This window comes from Urocitellus parryii, chromosome 10 (genome assembly GCF_045843805.1).
Source record: "Urocitellus parryii isolate mUroPar1 chromosome 10, mUroPar1.hap1, whole genome shotgun sequence".
Lineage (NCBI taxonomy): Eukaryota > Metazoa > Chordata > Mammalia > Rodentia > Sciuridae > Urocitellus > Urocitellus parryii.
Genome location: NC_135540.1, coordinates 38044943 through 38064162, shown reverse-complemented (window position 1 = coordinate 38064162; position 19220 = coordinate 38044943). Strand labels below are relative to the sequence as shown.

General features: G+C 35.3%; 1 protein-coding gene across 2 annotated transcripts in view; it reads left to right on the top strand.

The window, feature by feature from the left end:
- The first annotated feature begins 232 nt into the window (after nucleotides 1-232).
- The window catches only part of Snca (synuclein alpha), a 99014-nt gene continuing 80026 nt past the window's right edge, over nucleotides 233-19220 (top strand). The window contains exons 1-4 of one of the 2 annotated variants that reach the window (XM_026405202.2): nucleotides 233-279; nucleotides 1796-1941; nucleotides 8636-8677; nucleotides 15072-15214. In XM_026405202.2, the coding sequence (XP_026260987.1) occupies nucleotides 1821-1941; nucleotides 8636-8677; nucleotides 15072-15214 (306 nt within the window). In that variant the 5' untranslated portion in view covers nucleotides 233-279; nucleotides 1796-1820. Of the gene's footprint in view, nucleotides 280-617; nucleotides 651-1795; nucleotides 1942-8635; nucleotides 8678-15071; nucleotides 15215-19220 lie in introns of those variants that run through there. The other variant, XM_026405204.2, reaches the window with a different exon arrangement.

Genomic DNA, 19220 nt, shown 5'->3' with positions numbered 1-19220 from the left:
CTATGCGCCGCCCGGACCTTAAGGGGGGAGGTGCAGTTGGAGGTGCAACCTGCTCCCCCACCCCCATCCCCATCTCCATCCAAGAAAAGGAGCGAAGCGCACGCGGCAGCGAAAGCAGCGAGCGCGGGGAGAGGGGCGGGGAGAGGCGCTGACAAATCAGCTGTGGAGGCGGTGAGCCGCGGGGAAGGAGGAGGAAGAGGACGGGGGAGGAAGACCGAGACCACGAGAAGGGGGCCGGAGCGAGGGGGCTAGCGACCCAGCGCGGCGACGTGGAGTGAGGTGCGTGCTGGCTTTAGAGAGCCCTCGGGGACCCAGCCCCGCCGTTTCCATCCTCTGCTCTCTCTGCCGCCTTCCCTTTCTACCTTCTGTATCTTTTTCTCAGATCCTCCAGTGTGGGGGGACGGGGAGTGGCAATTCGACGACAGGTTCGCGGGTTTGCCTCCCACGCCCCCACTCTCTCGTCCCTGTGTTGTGCTGACAGCAGCCTCCACGGAGGACCATCCTCTCTCCTGGTGCCGCCTCCGCCCTTCCTCTGTGCTCCTTTTCCTCCCTCTACCTATTTAAATAACATTTGGAAATTGTTTAGATTTAAAAAGGAAAAAAAAAAAGAGGAGGAGGAATTGGAGTTCTGGAGACGCAGAGGGACACAGGTGAGTACCTGTAGATATAACTCCCCAGCTTTGGAAATTCTGGGGCGGCAGTGTGGGTGGGGGGGACTGGTAGTAGGGGAGTCACCGTGGACTCCTGGGAGGTGGTTTGGTGCAGCGTTGGCGACCAGCTGCGTCGGGGTCTTTGGGTACTTGTGGGTTAGTGAGCTTAAGGAAAGTAAATTGACCCAGGTTTCCTCCTGCTTCCTACACTCCCAGCTTCTCCTTCCCAGAGGTTGAGGGGTCAGGTTGCTCCTCCGGAATATGCTTTTGCTTGCGGAAACGCTAGGATGATGGATGCGTGAACATTCAACTTTTATTTCTCTTATCACATCCCGCTCCCCCTCCCGCAGCCCGCTTACTCAGTTTTCTCCGGAAAGTGAGGAAGCTGCGTTTGGTAAATAATTAAATGGAAGTGCAGAGAAGACAAGTCAACAGGTGGTGAGGGGTTAACAAGTGCGAGGCTCAAGGTCAGATACCACGTTCTAGCTGAGGAAGATGCTCTCTGGGTTGGCTGGCGCTAGACTGGAGTCTGCCCTTAGGATAGAGAGGACCTGCTCTGAGTAGATAGCCCAGGGCGGAGGTGGATGGTCTGCAGGATTAAAACCAGCGCTTTTGGGTTAGCTGTTAACATAAGGTTCAGCCACATCTGGAGTGGGTAGATTCCCTCCCCGCTCCTGGATCAACCTATAAGCCTTCGGCTTGGATTCATTTTAAGGATTCCCCTGACCCCAAGCCTCCAGCTCCCTTTCTTCTAAGCATGCTTCTAACTTTACTATTACCTTTTGGACCCTGGGAAGTTGAAAGAGAGGGTCCATCTTTTCAAGCAACTCCACTTCTGAAATGCAGGAAGAACAACTCAGATAATTCATCCTAATCTATGTTTAGGTGACTAGACTTTTACTAGCCAATGTGGATGGGAGATGCTAAATTTTTAATACAAAAGCTAAAAAGACTGGTCTGTCCCATGGGTGAAATGGGGGTACTTTAAAGTCTCTCAATCTTGGGGATTTCTACTGTGGTTCTTTAGTTTTTTTTTTTTTTTTTTTTTTTTTTTTTTTTTTTTTTTTTTTTTTTATCTTGGATGTTTTAATCTTGGTTGTATTTGTCCAGATGTTCTCATTGGAAGTGTATTTTGTGTTCTCCAGGGTAGTCTCAAGGAAATCTTTAGCCATGGATGTATTCATGAAAGGACTTTCAAAGGCCAAGGAGGGAGTTGTGGCAGCTGCTGAAAAAACCAAACAGGGTGTGGCAGAAGCAGCCGGAAAGACAAAAGAGGGTGTTCTCTATGTAGGTATGTAAACCCCAAATGTCATTTCATCTCTATTTATGACTGAAGGCTCAGAATGATTGATACTCTAAATGCTGGTGCTTCTTGCTTGATTCATTTTCGCGTGATCACTTCTCAAGAGGATGGTATGAGTCATAGCTGTCCATAGGTAGGTGAATGCAAATGTGTGTGTTTTAGCAAATAGTAAAAGATAAGGCTAATCTTTTGTATTTCCAGGATCATTTTGCTAGAAAACTAGGATTTTTATTTCTTCCTAAATGAAGATGAGCAATTAAGGTAGAGGATGAGCATATGGAGTGGTATAGAAGGCATGGATGCTACTTCTAGGTTTATGGAATTAAAGAAAGCATGGTGTCAATCCACCGTAAGGGAGCAAACATTTATAGCCTGAAACCATTTTATGAATGCTTCTCATCAAAGTTTATAGCAGATCACTTTTACTTATTCTTCAAAGACTCTTTTTTTAATTGAATCTCTCCACCAATTTTTTCTTAAAATATACTTTCTTTACTTTAAGATATTTTCAGAAAATCTTAAAATGAGTGTGAACAAGAGGGAAAAGATTGATAAGTTAATTTCAGCTTATTTTTTTGTAAAGTGTGATTATGTATTTTAAATGAAATTTGAAGTACAGAATTAGTGACATCCAGGTAATTGCTGTCTTTCTCTCTATCCTCAGTTTTTAGATGTTTTGCAATTTCAGGCTTACAACTATTCTTTGATATCAATTACTCAGTAACTTTGTTCTCTAATGTTATTTTTTTTTTAGAATGCTAAGACTTACTCCCTTAGTTTGTAATAAACACATAAACTATTGCATATTGATGTAATGTATTGCTCTTTTTCAGATAATGAATAGATCTTGTCATTTAGAACACTTATATGTTTTCATCATTAACTGTGAGTTTGGGAAAATAAAACGTTTTTATTTTTCAGAGATTCTCTTATTTGCCGTTAAGTGATTGTATAATATTGTAATATGTTAATGTGTCAAATGTTCTAATAATGTTCAATGCTATTGTAGTATCTAACACATAGTATATCTTACAAATTATTTATTGGTTATGTTCTGAAATCCAATTAAAAGTTGAACATGTATATAGGACTTAGGATGAAAAATGACCAACTGAAGACATGAGAACATGGTCCAGGTTTTGGTGAATATTTCTGGTAAAAGATCATATAGTAATTATTTGGCTTTAAGATCCCAGTCTCAACTACTCAACTTTGCCGTTGAAGTGAAAGCAACCATAGATGATAATTAGTATGTCTGTGTTTCAAAAAAAACTTTACCTAAGAGGATAGTAGACTGAAATTGACCATAGGCCCATAATTGGACTACTCATAAAGTGGAGAGAACACAGACTTGATGTTATACAGATCTAAGTTTCATATTACTTCTTACCTTTAGTGTCTTGGTGAAGGTACTTAATTTTTCTGAGTATTACTTCCCTCATTTGTAAAAATATGATCTAGAAAAATACAACTACCTTGTGGGATCTTTGTGAGAATGGCATACTAAAACAGGACATCTGAGTAATTGAGCACACTCTCAGTTATAAGAACTATGGTTATTACAATCAGATCAATTCTCCAAGAGAGCAATTACTTTGCCAATATGATTTATTCTTATCTTTTTATCCTTTGTTACAAAAACCATTGTTAATAACAAGTTTGAAAGACTAGAAGTGATCAAAGAAAAATGTATAATTTCACTTTTGTCTGAAGAAGTTTGGAAGAAGCCTCAAAAGTAATCTCATTCCATATATAAAATACATATTTGAAAACTACCTTTTACATGATTGAAGAAGTATCATAACAATCAGTGTTATTTTTATGTATTTTTTCCTCCCTTGGTAAAATCTGTGTACAGAAATTTTCAATTAGCCTACTTCAGTTTAGTAGATACAAATCTCCTCAATCACATGACTCAAAATTGTAAACTGGGATTCAAAAAAGCAGAAAACTTTAATTATCTTTAATTAAAGATAATTAAATTAATTATCTTTATATACTATAAAGTATTGAAAAATAAATGCAAGAAAATGATGATCTTCACAATTCTTCTAGCATCCTGCTCAACCAGCAATGTGGTCACCGGTGTGACTGATCTCAAATGCTCAAGTCACAGTATGCTTTCACCTCACAGGTTGAGAAAGTCAACACAGCATGTGCAAAAATTGTACAGTGGAGCTCTTGCAAATCCCAGGTGTTACTTGTGATCTTGTCTACCCTGCACCCCTGTGAGGTGGTGAGAGAGGTGAGATAGGGAAGGAGTGGGCTACCTTAGCTCAAAGAGGTCATCAGCTCTGCTAGCCCTTCAGCTTTGATATCTTGCTATCACATAGACCCTTGGTACTTATTTTGTAGTATGTTTTATCAGTTAGAGATTGCTCATGAGTTAAGGGTTAATAATCAATTAAATTAAATTACCAATGAACAATTATGACAGCAAAGAACAGGTCATTGGCTTGATGTGTGTGTGTGTGTGTGTGTGTGTGTGTGTGTGTGTGTGTGTAAACTTCATAGGGACTCTTGTCTTTGATTCTAAGTGCATTCCACAATTTAACCAAGGGTCAAATTCCCAGGTACTGCTGAGGCAGAGAGGGAAAACCAGATCAGCCATTAAACTTTTCCACAAGTATTTATTTACTTTTAAAAATGTGGAGTGCAGGCTGTGAGGGTGAGGGATAGAGATGAGAGACATTCTTTTAAATACAAGGTGTTCTTATTGTGCATTGCCCAGTATACACAGATTACAGTTAACACAAAGTCACACCTGTCCCCTAACAGCACAATTTAAATTTCTGTTATCACAGTGCATAAATTGAGAGTAACTGCACAAGGCATAAACTTTACTGCTAGCTCTTCAGCCCCCATACCATTACATAAATAACAGAATTGCATTATACTCAACAACTAAACTACATCACCTTTAAAGTTTGTCAGTGATTTGTCACTTTGCATTTGTCATGCTGTTCATGCAGAAGCAACACCTGTAGTTGTATAGCCTCCTTGTATTCTAGTGATCAGTCCATGTGATATTTCACAGAAGTGCACAATAGGCACAGCAAAGAGGCCCACAAAGATGAAACAAATAAGTGAAGTAGAAAATGCTGGAAGTAAAATTTGAATCAAACACATGTTGATTTATTGAAGAAATAGCTGATCACAGAAATATGGTTACTAGTATAGTTCAGAGACTCTAGGTATGCTGTCAAGAAGACTCTTGAAAGTAAAGAGTGAAAGTAAAGTATATCAACATTAGGGAGGAGGGGCTGGATTGGTTGGAGTGTTATCAGAGGAAGTAATGTCACAAAACACTTTAAGAAACTATCAGGGAGATATTATCATATCAAAAGTGCAAAGGATAACATTGTGGAAATTGATCTAAACTTAGAAAGACTATGGTGGTTCTTTAAAACATAAAAAGGTGGGGCTGGGGATGTGGCTCAAGCTGTAGCACACTCACCTGGCATGCCTGTGGCCCAGGTGTGGCCCAGGTTCGGGCCCAGGTTCGATCCTCAGCACCACATACAAAGATGTTGTGTCCGCCGAAAACTAAAAAATAAATATTAAAAAATTCTCTCTCTCTCTCTCTCTCTCTCTCTCACTCTCACTCTCTCTTTAAAAAAAAAAAAAAAACATAAAAAGGTGCCCAAATAGAAAGTTATGCAATGATAAAGCAAACACTGTTTTAAACTTCTTTTTTTAAAAACTGGGGATTGAACCTGGGGGTATTTTATCACTGAATTACATCTCTGGCCTTTTTTATTTTTTATTTATGAGACAGGGTCTTGCTAAGTTATTTAAGGCCTCACTAAATTGCTGAGGCTGGTCTCAAACTTGTGATCCTTCTGCCCCAGCCTCTGTAGTTGCTGGGATTATAGGAATGTGCCAACATGTCCAACTTAAACTAGTTTTGATAAAATTTTTATGAAGCAGTAAAACACTTTCATTGTTAATATTTTGAATTACAGTATACTAAATAAATAGCATTTTAAGAGTAAGTTAAATTAATTTTAACCTTTTTCATTTCTTTATGTATTTATAAATAAGATTAAATTATCTTATTTCAACAATAAAGGTCATAAGACAATCAGGTTTTTCTGCTGACTACTTGTAATTTTCCACTCATTAATTATTAAGATAACTTACACAGCTTTGGCTCAATGCATCTCACAATGTCACAATACCATTTAAAAATGAACCTTGTCTGGAATGTTGTATTATATATAATGCTATAATATATACTTTGACATATTTAACAACCGTACATCTTCATTTTTATGACATTTACAATTTGGTGCTTTGTCCTCTGCTTTAAACTGCAAATCCCTTTGCAAACATTATTTATGAAGAATAATAGTTATCACTTACTAAGTATTTGCTATATACTAAACATGCCTTAAGAACTTCATATGAATTATTTCCTTTTATCATCATGTAGACCAGTAATGTGTATTTGTCTATTTTGAGGTGATATGAATATTCAAACTCTGACATTCTGAATCCAAAGACTACATGCTTAACTATAAAGCTTTAGTTTATGTTTTATTTGTGTTGGGGGGGGGCTCTTTACATTGATATTGAAAATTCTTAAGAATACTTATTAAATCTGGAAAGTTCCATTGGCTATTTTTATATCTTATAAAATAGCAAAGGTTCAATAGGTTCAGATATGATGCATGCACAGTTCACTTAATGCCATATTTTTATATGTTCAAACATATTCAATAAATATTTTCAATATGATCTTATGTATTTATTTAGATCATCTTATCAATCATATTATTAGATCATCAAAGTCTTCTAAATTTTAAATAAATTTGGATCTAGAAACAACCTCAGATAAAACATTTTTCAAAGTTTGATTCATGAATTACGAGCAAGAGTTAATGAAGATTATTAAAAATTTAAATAGCTGTACAATGTATTTTCTTACCATTTGGACTCTGACTTGATGGTCAGCATTTTAAAACCAGCACAACCACTAAGTAATTATATTCTGTCCCCATGGTTTTAAAAACATTTTTATTTTGAGAGTAGTTGATTAATTTATTTATTAAATTTGCTGAAAAGGAAACTGAGGCTCCCTTACAATTTTCTGGTTTATTTTAAAAAAACATTGCTAGTTATTTCTTGTATGCTCAGGAAGGGTTTTACAAAATTTAGTGCATTTTTTAAATGAAGCTTAATAATTATCTTAATGTTCACATATGAGTTTAAATCCTTTTCAGCTTTTATGTCCTCATTTCCTTATATTCTAGGTCTTGATAGAGCAACATTATTTGAGGTTTAGAATAGCTTTTAAATGAATCTCAAATCTATTTGCTATTTTATTTTAGCCCAAAAAAACCTTTTAGTCCAAAAAAAAAATGGTGTCAACTATACTAAAAATTCAACCTCAGAGAGGTTATGAATGAAATAATTAAGAAACATAGTTTGACTGATGCATGTAATGAGTATTTGTTTGTAAATTTAGTAATGGTCAAGGTGTGAAGGAAATTCTTACATTTATGTCCTTATTTCCTTATATTCTAGGTCTTGATAGAGTGACATTATTTGAGATTTAGAATAGCTTTTAAATGAATCTCAAATCTATTTGCTATTTTCTTTTAGAACAAAAAAAATTCTTTTAATCCAAAAAAATGGTGTCAACTATACTGAAAATTTAACCTCAGAGGTTATGAATGAAATAATTAAGAAACATAGTTTGAATAATGCATGTAGTAACTATTTGTTGGTAAATTTAGTAATGGTCAAGGTTTGAAGGAAATTCTTTTCTTACATATGAACCAAGGTTGAATGTGCTTGTAGCCTATTAGTATATAGCACTGGGCAAAGCACTGTGGTTTTTAATTTCCTCAGGTATGAATTGGGCAAAATACACTTCTATTACATGAATATCATAGAGATTAAATAAGATTTAATAAGCCTTTTACATAATAGCTGCTTGACAAATGTTACTGCCTTCTTTTGCCTTCCATCTGTGTTTCTGGGATATCTCATCTATTGGGCTGTGCTTTTGTGGTTTCAACAGCTCTGAATCTAAAATCTTTTTCTCACTAACTCCAGTGTTATCTCACTTTTTGTCTTTCTGTATGTGGAACTGTGAAGTGGGAAGCAAGGGAATAAAAGGTCATTTCATGCCCAAGTCTTTTCTTTCATTTTTTAAATTAAGTGTATTTTATTAACTGATATAGAAAAACACAAAATTGTTTATATTAATAGAGTACCATGTGATGTTTTGATATATATATATACATATATATATATATATTATGTAATCAGCTTAAACATATCCATCTCAAACATTTATTATTTCTTTATGATGAAAACGTCCAAAAATCTCTTCCTCCAGCTTTTTGAGATATATAGTGCACAGTTGCTCTCTGTAATCATTGTGCAGGACCACCCCAGAACTTCCTACTGCTGTATAACTGCAACTTAGGGTCCACTGATCAACCTCTCCCTACCTCACCTCCCTCCTGTTAGCTTTGATTTCTTCTATCTGTGGTAGTGATTACTCAATTTCCTCCAGTTTCCTTTGTTTTTATGTTTGGTATCCTCAGGAATATCTTGACACATGAACTTCTGAAGATTGAGATTTTAAAATTTGGTTCTATTTAAAATTGGCTAACTAATCATCTAAGGATGATTTGAGACTTATGTTTTGAATTTTTTTGTTTTATAGGTTCCAAAACCAAGGAGGGAGTGGTTCATGGTGTGACAACAGGTAAGCTCTCAGAGACTTATATCCAGGGATAACATTCAAAATATAGGGTAACCAATAGGGCATTAGCATTGATTATTTAGAATGTAATTGTAAACAACTACTATGCCTATAGAGGAGCATTCTAAGGGAGTATTAGCCTAATTTAAACTTATTTATGAATGTTTTAATTATACATATTCATGAAAAACAAGAAAGGCATATATTTTAATTGCCAAGAATTGCTAAGACTTTGCATTGACCTGCTCTGTTTAATCTATAATCATTGGGCATTCGGGTATTCCAACCAAAAATCGGCAAACTGCTAGCATTAACAAAATGTGAAGGTTATTATTTGTCAAAATAGTAACATAAAATTTCAAGTCCAATAAAATATTCTGGGCATAAATTATGCTGATTATAGTATTTCTTTTATGATTCAGAATACATTATAGAAAATAACCTTGAGGTGATTATAAATTGTTTACTATATTTATCTCTACTTGGACCAATTGTGTCAATAATTTGAATAAGTCAATAAGAAGATTTATAATTAAAAAGTAAAAAGAATAGTGAAAATGATGGTTATGATGAGCATCAGGAGGATGAGGATAATAATGATAGAAATAGAAAAATCAAAGGAGAATAAAAATTTAACAAATTATCCTATAGACTCACTGCCATTGTTCCATGTTGTGATGACTCTCTTTCCTGAGAGGTGTGCTGAGATGAGATACCATCAGAAGCATGAATCATATCACCAGAAAGCCTTAAATATAATAGTGCCTCACCAAAATAACATGTTTTGTGTCACTAAATTATAAAATGGAGATGGGGAAAATGAAATAGGAATCTTAAATCAGTTGTTGGTTATGACTGCAAACACTAGAGTCAATCCTCTCGGGTTCAAATTTCTCTTATACACACCAGCTGTGTGATGTTCTGCATGATTCTTAACCTCTGTGTGATTTAATTTACCCATCCGTAAAAGAATTAAATGAATCGATATACACAAAGCATTAGAAAACTGAAAGCAAATAGTATGCACTATACAAGTATCATTTCTTTCTAGTAGACCTTTCTTAAGCAACAATTTTATAGCATATGAATAAAAGCATCTTATATGTCTTTTTTTTTGCGGGGGGGGGGGTGGGGGGTGATGGGCTACTGGGGATTGAACCAAGAGGAACTTTACCACTGAGCTACAACTCCAGCCCTTTTTATTTTTTATTTTGAGACAGGGTCTCAGTAAGTTGCTTAGGGTTTTTCTAAGTTGCTAAGGTTGGCCTCTAAATTTCGATCCTCCTGTTCAGCCTCTCCAGCCACTGGGATTACAGGCGTGGGCCACCACCCCCAGCTCATATGCCTTTTGAACTTATATTTTTTATAAAACTGAAACTACAAAATAAAACAGAACTCTTTGACAACTGAGTCTATTAAAAGCTAATTATGCAGCTTCCATTTACTCTGTTGTAATCCAATATATAATGCAGAGAACTAGGTAAGTCCCTTCCTGGGGCCTTCTGTAAATATTATCAACCTTGATTTTTGTAACAAGTGGATAGCAGACAGGAGGAGGCTATACTATCTGAAGGCAGCCAACCTAGATTAATGGTATTCCATTATGACAGTCGAGGGTAAATCATGTGGTTTAGAAAGAAGACAGCAATTCCCAATATTTCCATCTGCTGAAAATCACAGAAGCTTACTAATACTTACTGATTTCTAAAGGAAACTATGAAGATGAGCTACAAGGATTAAATGTTGACAAGTTTGGAAATTTTCAGTCTTTTCCAGAATGTAATTATGAGTGTGTGTGTGTGTGTGTGAGAGAGAGAGAGAGAGAGGGGGAGGGAGGGAGGGAGAGACAGAGGGAGCGAGAGGGAGAGAGGTGCTCAACATTTTACAAAATATTCTCTGAAGTAAAATAGCCCATGAGCTTATGTTTCTATGGTTTGGTAATGTCGTAAATTGTATAGTGTAATCCTTCCTTTACTATGTTAAAGAACAAGAAATGTTCTTTGGTAAAATTAATTCTCATAACATAGTTTAATCCAGGGTTTTTCAACTTTATTTGACTCTTGAAAGTTTCTTTCAATATTTATAGGGTCAAGAGAAACTAGTGTTTCACAGAAAACTATGAGAAAGGCCCTTAGGTAGCAAGGATATAGTGGTTTAGGCTTGGTCAATAGTACAGTCACCATACCAGTTAATGACCCTGGAAGTAGCAGAATATCAAAAAGATGTCATAATTACTCTGACTCTGAGAAGGCATTTCAAGTAACTAGCTGCAATAAGTGCCACTCCTCTTCCACATCAGATAAACACACTAATTAATTTGTTGTATTTACTATCAAACCCAAATTCCAGTTATGGGGATAAGTAAGTTTGTGATAATCACTTCAGTGTATAAGGAGAGAGAGAACTGATTGCTTATTATACTTCGTCTAAAATGTTTATATAGGAATATCATAACTGTTAAATAAATGTTGTTCATTATTGTCTTTATTGAGGAAAGCAAGAAAATATTTTATAGTACATACATTATCCAATATTGTTAGAAGAATACTTTCCCCAAGATTCAGCTTGTGAGTTGCTTGTGCAGAAATATAGATTTCAGTCAACTTATGCCAGGGATTTTCTATCAATAAAATCTAAAGAAGTAAATTCTCTAAGTAGATAATTTCAAGGTAAAAAAAAAGAAAGCTTCACTTTAAATCCTGGCATTTGTTGGGCCTCAGAAAATTATATTTAAGTTGTCAACCAAAGCATAATGTTAAAGGAATATATGAGAATGTTTTAGATTGGACTAACTGAAACACATGACTTTTTTTTAATAGTTGTAGTTGGACATAATACCTTTATTTTATTTAGTTATATGTAGTGCTGAGGATTGAACCCAGGGCCTCACATGTGCTAGGCGAGCACTCTACTGCTGAGCCACAGCCACAGCCATGAAACACATGTTTGGAGAGATGCTTTAAACATAAATTAGGATAGGCCAGGTGCAGTGCCTGTAATCCCAGTGACGTGGGAGGCTGAGACAGGAGTATTGCAAGCTTGAGTTCAGCCAGTCTCAACAATTTAGAGAGGCCCTAAGCGACTGTCTCATAATGAAAAACATAAAGAGCTAGAATGTAACTCAATGGTAAAACACTCGTAGGTTCAATATCTAGCACACACACACAAAAAATAAAAAACAGAAAACAAAAAACCAGAAACACACATACCTCACATATATGTAGATTTTTTTCATATAAGTATGGTATAAAGAAATGTCGAACACTGGATATTTTCTGAAAGTTTTGATTCTTATCAACAGAGATTTATTACATCACAATAAAACATACCAAAACTCATTTTCAACATGATTTAATAATATTCCTCAGTAAATTGTTTTAAATTTATTTTCCCCAAATCTAGAATTTGTATACCAATTCAAACTAGAACTTCTTATTTTATAGTTTGGTTTCATGTCAAAGATTAGATTTACCTTATTCTAAAACTTGTTTCTGTATTTCCATTTTGGAATTTTTACTTAGCTAAATAAAATGTAAATTTAATGATTGAAATTAATGTAAACATTTAAGATAGACACTATATTCCTTTTAGTGCATTCCAAATTATGTGTTGACTGTCTATTAAGGGATAATATAGGAAAAATAAAGCAGGATCCTTTTATTTGAAATAAAATAGGGCAGATGAAGAGGAGCTGACTAGTGGTTAATGGATGATTATAGTGCAAGGCAGAAGGAAGTTCAATAGCAGAGTATGTCTAAAACTTTATGAAGTCATGTGGTGAGGAAAATAGGTACTTTTGGGAAAAGGTTTTTTTTTGTTTTGTTGTGTTTTGTTTTAAATGGAATATGACATTTGAGCTGAGTTTCAGCAAAAGCCAATTGAGTCTGCTTAGTGAACAGGAATGGGATAAAGGCTTCAAACCAGATGGAGCTGTGTGGGCAAAAATGGGAAAGACTGGCACATTGGGAAGGAGATAAGTGAATTCAAAATATTATAGTATCTATTGGTTGGGAGGAAAGTAATCCTTTGTGGTCCCAATTATAAGTTCTTTTCTTTTCTCTTAAAATTAAATACCTTCATTAAATTCAAGTCTACTGATTTGCATTTCTCTGGGTTCCTTTTGTTCTGGCATCTCAGTGAGTAGAAAAACAGCTTAAAAGACCTTAAATGGGAAATACTAAGGTCAAGGTCAGGGGAGATCCTCTTGGAATAATCAGTCCTAGAAAAATCTCTTCAGATGTGTCTGTTATTGCTATCTGTTCATTCTGCCATTTATAATGGAATTAATTTATTTGCTATTAAAATAAGCCTAGTGAAATTATAGTAACATACAAGGTTCATTTTACTGTGAAGTTTATATGTGTTAAAACAATATATTAAAGTTTATACATACGTAAAGGATTATCTGCATACTGTAAAATTCATGGCTGGCAGAAAAACCGTGAGTCTGTTGAAAAAAAAAAAATCAAAACCTATTTTTGTCTTGCTTTAAGATTTTATGACAAGAAAATGTTCGTCTTGAGCAAAACTTTCTATTCGTGTTCTTGGAAAAGAAAAGAAATGACAATTTAAACCATACAATTCACTATTTTTAAAGGATCGGCATTCCAGGAATGTTAAAGTCATAAAATTTTCAGGACAGTCTTTCACCGGCATTTGAATAGAACTTGAATTGTGGTTAGCAATGATTCTTCAAGAGGTATCAGCCATGACCTAAAAGGGAAGACAGTAGGTAATCTACAAAGTTCTAGCCTAAAAGGCAGATAGATGCAGAGCAACATCAGCTGTGGATTCTTTTTGGTTTTAAGCTTTGTGATCCATGTCAGGCTTCCCCACACTGCTTGGACTAAAGAGTCCTTACAAACCACGTTTGCTTCTATGACCTCAGTTCATCCTGCTTAACTATTGGCCTTTCCAGCTAATGATGTCAGCTCTGCATAGTATAATAATCATGTGAATAACACTTAAGAGCTGATATAGTGTAACTCTTTGGGGTCACCATACTGAGGCTTATCTGGAGAGTATAAAACATGATGAAAAAATAGTCTTTTTATTTGTTTAGGAGAGTGCCTGAGGAAGAGTATCCCTCAAAAGCAAAGATTTCTTAAGTTTGGAGGGAAAAACAAAGGATAAGTTTGTGAGATAAAATGAAAGGCAAACATGACATACATACATGACCTAAGGCTTTGACAGAGGTTTGGATGAAGAGGAGCTGTTTCATTTCTCTACTGACCTTGGAAATATTAAAAGAACAGAATCTCTTTCTTTGGTTAGTTTTTTTTCAAAGAACCCTTTAGTTGATTGAAAAAAACAACAACACAGAACCTTTTTTAAATTGGAGCTTTCTTTATGCAATCTTATGGAAATAATATGGAAATATCATTCAGCACTTAGATATAATTCTTGAATATCTTGGAGAATTTTTGATATGAAGTTAAGATCTCTACTTACAAATCCACTCTGTACTATTAACACTGCCTTCTCTTAAGTTTTATTTTACTTTATTTTACTAAGATAAACTGAGTGACAAATGAAACTGTTATCAGACTCAAAGTCAGGCTCCTAAATTCCCATTGAACTTATGGAAATCAATTTTATTACTAAGAACCCTTCTGTTTTCTAAAAGGATAGACGTTGCCTTCTATTGTTGTTTATTTCTAGCATGTGTAGGTAACATGTATACTATCTTACCTGAAAGGCTTAGGACCAGTAATGTTTCAAATTTCAATTTTTCCTTTTTTGGTTCTGGAATATTTACATATAAATAAGGAGATATCTTAAGAAAGGGACTGATGGGACCCAAGTGTAAACAGAATTTTTTTTTGTTTCATATACATTTTATATGAATCGTGGAAATAATTTTATATGACATTTTAAATAATATTGTGTGGCTCCATGTTGGTGCCCAAAAGTTTTGAATTTTAGGAGCATTTCCAATTTTGGATCATTGGATTAGTAATGCTTCACCTGTAAGCAGTAAGTGTTATATTACTTTGGAGGTGTGGTGAAAATGAGTTTGCTGAGTGAGATCAAAGAATTGGTACTGAAAATGAAATAAAGAAATGCATTTCATGCTGAGACTGATTCAACTGTAACTAATCCTGTAGTATGGCTTTAAGAACACTTTCCTCAATATAAATCCAACCCAAACTGCTAATGAGTGTATGTTCATGATAATTAAATTTGAAGCACCTTTTAGCAATGTGCACAATTACAATGAAATGCTTCAGCAAAGATTCAAAGATTGAATCTTGGTAGATTTTGTTTCTTCTGATTCCTTCATCACATCATCTAAGGCTTATGTCAATACAGATGTATAGAAGTTCACAGTGAAAGTATTTAAAGTCACTGTCATCCCACCATGCATTAATCTATTGTTGCTTTTGATTTGTTCAAGTGGCTGAGAAGACCAAAGAGCAAGTGACAAATGTTGGAGGGGCAGTGGTGACCGGTGTGACAGCAGTAGCCCAGAAGACGGTGGAGGGCGCAGGGAACATTGCAGCTGCCACTGGCTTTGTCAAAAAGGACCAGCTGGGCAAGGTACGGTTGCCTACGTTTTATGCTATATTTATAAGGTCATGAAGTCATGGTTCATTTTCCCTTGAGGGAAGAGGCAGGAATAAAATGCTTCCTGTGAGGGATGGCTGCCTGACCCTCCCTTCTTAAAAAAAAAAAAAAAAAAATTACTATCTTTATATGGATTTTGTTCTTTGCAGTAATAACCCAGAGAAATGCCATATAAATTGTACAATAATCATGATTGTTTCAATTTCTGGAAGAAAGTTAATGAAACGAACAATGTAGTAAATGCCAAAAGGATCAGTGACATTTCATAAAGAATGGGTGCTTTCATGTGAACTATGAATCTTAGAATTTCTCTTTGTTGGAATAACAAATCTCTTTGTGCCTGTACTCTCAATTTCTAAAATGAAGATCTTTTAGTTGATTACTGTACAATGACATCATCTCCTATTAAATGCCATATTTGCATATCAAATAACAGCATTTTACAAATATATGTTGGTCGGAACAGAGAAAGTTAAAATGCATGCCAATCAGATCATGGTTCTGGAGTGATTCATAAATTTTCAGAAGAATTTTAACTTTGCATATCTTGATAAATTCAGGACTCTACTAAGATTATATAATAGGTCTTATGACTTTCATCTTAAATACAGAAATAATAGAGTATGAAATGTGAACCAAAGATGAAATTTTACGTATTTCATGATCACAACATCAGGATGATTTTTGCTTTACCCCTAGCACAGTGGTTTCCTTGCTATTCCTTGAACGAATCAAGCATATCCTGGCTCTGTTTCCTTCTCTGCCTAGAAAGCTCTTCCCCAAGATTGCATACTTGGCTCACTCCCTCATCTCCTCAGGACTTTTTGAAATGACACTTTCTTGGTGAAGCCTGCCTTGACCTATTTAAAATTGGAAACCTCTCCTGTGATATTTCCATCTTTCTACTCTGTCTCATTACCCTTCCCCCTTTTTTTGCCCAAGTGTTTATTGTCTTTTAAAATAATAATTTACTTATTTTACATATGTTGTTTATTTCATTTCTCCTCTTGCACAAAGTAAGGATTATGAGAGTGGAATGTGTTTATTTTGTTCACTGATATTTGACAGGGGTCCAGGAGAATTTCCAGCCATGTGAGATAATTAATGAATTTTATTAAATTAAGGATAGATGAAAGGAAGAAAATATGTGAATAAGCAGAGTGACTTTCTGAGTCTTTTGTAATCATGTGCATTCTATAAGAACATCAGTTATTCAGCCATCCATTCAAAGGTTATAATCAAAGTGTTTTGGTGATGAATGTTTTGATAACTGTGAGAAAGGAGCTTTGTGTGGATAGACATTTTTTGGTGTATGTGTGTGTCTGTGTGTGTGTGCGTGTGTATAACTGATCCTCGTATACTCCTAAGTAGCAGGACTACCTTGGTGGCCCATTAAAATATTGATAATAAAGAGGAAGGACTAGAAATTGGTGATATATTTACATTTTCCATATGTAGTTACATTGTCTGGCCAATTAATGGTAATCATGGAGAATCTGGACTGGGCTTCTATAGAATTCCTTCAGCTAACATTTAAATGTATGCTTCACTATAGCCATGCACCTGTGTACAGAATGTTTTTTTCCAATAATCTTATTCGTGCTAATAGTTATACTGATTCCTATTTCCAATTTGAAATTATGTTCATAGCTTTATTGCATTCAGAAGTTACAAGGGACTTCAGATACTAATACAGAAGCAATTAACTTGCTTTTTGATCCAGTTTCTTTTGACAATCTAATAAAAGCTATAGAACCTCTCCTCAGAAAAATGCATGCTCACATGTAGACACAGGAGGGCCTAAGGAGACATCCATTGACAGAAGCCATGATTTAGCACAATCCCATGATTGTACTGAAAGTCACAGAGGAGACTTAAGTATCCAAGGTCGCACAACCAGGCGGGGTAGACTGAGCACCCAGAATGTTGATCCATCTACTTTAACACTCCCCTGACAAATCCCTCAATAGTGAACCTCCTCTGGGTCTTTATAAACTGAAATGTGGACAACCAGATTTAACTGGAGAATTTCATTGCTTCAGAATATGAAGAAATCAGGCAAACATACACCCTCTACTTTTTGCCTTTATTTAAAATATATAATGCAAAATGCAAATGAGGTGTGAAAGTGCTTTATCATTTTCAAAATTGCTTTTTTTCACCTTTTAAAAACACGGCTACTTATTTTAATAGTTTAAAGCAGAAATCTAAATGATATAAGAAAACCATTTGGAGATATTTCTCTAATGGGTACTACAGGTTCTAACAAGTTTCTAAAATGAAACGAAGTCATAAGACCTAGAAATTGCAGCATGGCTATGGGAAAAATACATTGGACTGGGAACTAAAATGGCTGATCTTTGTGTCTTGCTTGGTCATTAATTGACTGGATGACCTTTTGCAGATCCCTTAAAACCCTTTCTCATTTACTAGCAAATTCTACTAGAAAATTGTTAAAGCCAAATTTAGCAATAATATGCTGAGTTTCTATAATAATTCAAGGAATATTCTAATAAACACCCATAATTATGGCCACATCTTTGGAGTTCCAAAAATTCTAAAGAATATAAATGAAATTATTGAATTATTCAATATGAAATTTAAAATAATTTTATCTTTTACACTCTAATTAGAATGATCCATGTGAATAGAAGTAACTTTTTCTCACTTCCTTCTTTTCTTTTCTCCTCTCTTCTCCTCATCTCCTTGCTTTTTCTCCATCTTTCTGTTGTGGTTTGAGTATGAGGGGTCCCCCGAGAAGGCTCCTGGGTTAAATTAGGGATGTTCAGGGGTGAAAGGATCAGATTATGAGAGCTATAACCTTATCTATCAGTCCATCCTGAGTTGAATGGACCAACTGGGTGGTAATTATAGGCAGGTTGGGTGTGGCTATATGGAAGTAGGTCACTAGGGTAGTTCCTTTGGGGTTTATGTTTGTCCCTGGCACTTGATCTCTCTCCCTCTGCTTCTTGGCTATCATGAGCTAAACAGCTTTCCTCTACCGTGCCCTTCTGCATCACCTTGAGCCCAGAGTGATAGAGTTGGCCAGCTCTGAAATGAACCTCTGACAGTGTGAGCTTTACCTCTTCTAAATCATTCTGGTCTGGTATTTTGGTCAGAGAAATGAAAAGCTTACAACCTCTCTTCCTCCCTCCCTCCTTTCCTTTCTTCTTTTCTTTTTTTTCTTCTTCAAGCACTTGTTATTCTAGAAATAATGATGGTTTGCTATATGCTAGAAACTTGGAGAAACATGAATGTGACAATGAGGACTGTTAGATATCTGAATTGCAGGATGAGATGAATGGCTGTGCCATTCTCTTGGCGATTGGTATTTCTCTTTAGGATCAGAAATGCTGCAAAGTAGGAGAGGGCATTGGTTTCCCCCTTTATGCCCTTGAAGGATATCTGGTTTATAATTGGATGTTCTCTCTCCCTTCTTCCCCCTTTTTTTTCTGTTTTATTTGAAACTAAGATGTTTAGTAGTTAATTTTTATTTTCCTCTTTTTATTTGGTGCATTTATTTCTTTGGAATGTTTGCTTTGATGTATTCTACCTACTTTTGATGTTAACAGAAAGATATAACCACAGCTACTTAAAGTGGTTTCTCTCCAGCTTTATTAAGGTATGATTGATAAATAAAAATTATATGTTTATGGAGTATGATATGATAGTTTTTTTGTTTTGGGTCCTTTTGTTCTGTTTTTGTTTGTGGACTTGGGAATTAAACCTAGGGTTCTTCCACTGAGCTGCATTCTGACCCCTGAGTTTGATGTGTGTGTACATCCTGAATGATTCCAGGGTCAACATTATTAACATATACATTATCTCACATAACTATCATTTTCTTTTTTGTGGTGACATTTAAAATCTACCCCCTTAGTACATTTCAAGTATATAATATAGTAGTATTAACTACAGCACCTCCTGCTATACATTACATCTCAGAACTTATTTTTATTCTATTTATTTATTTTTGCTT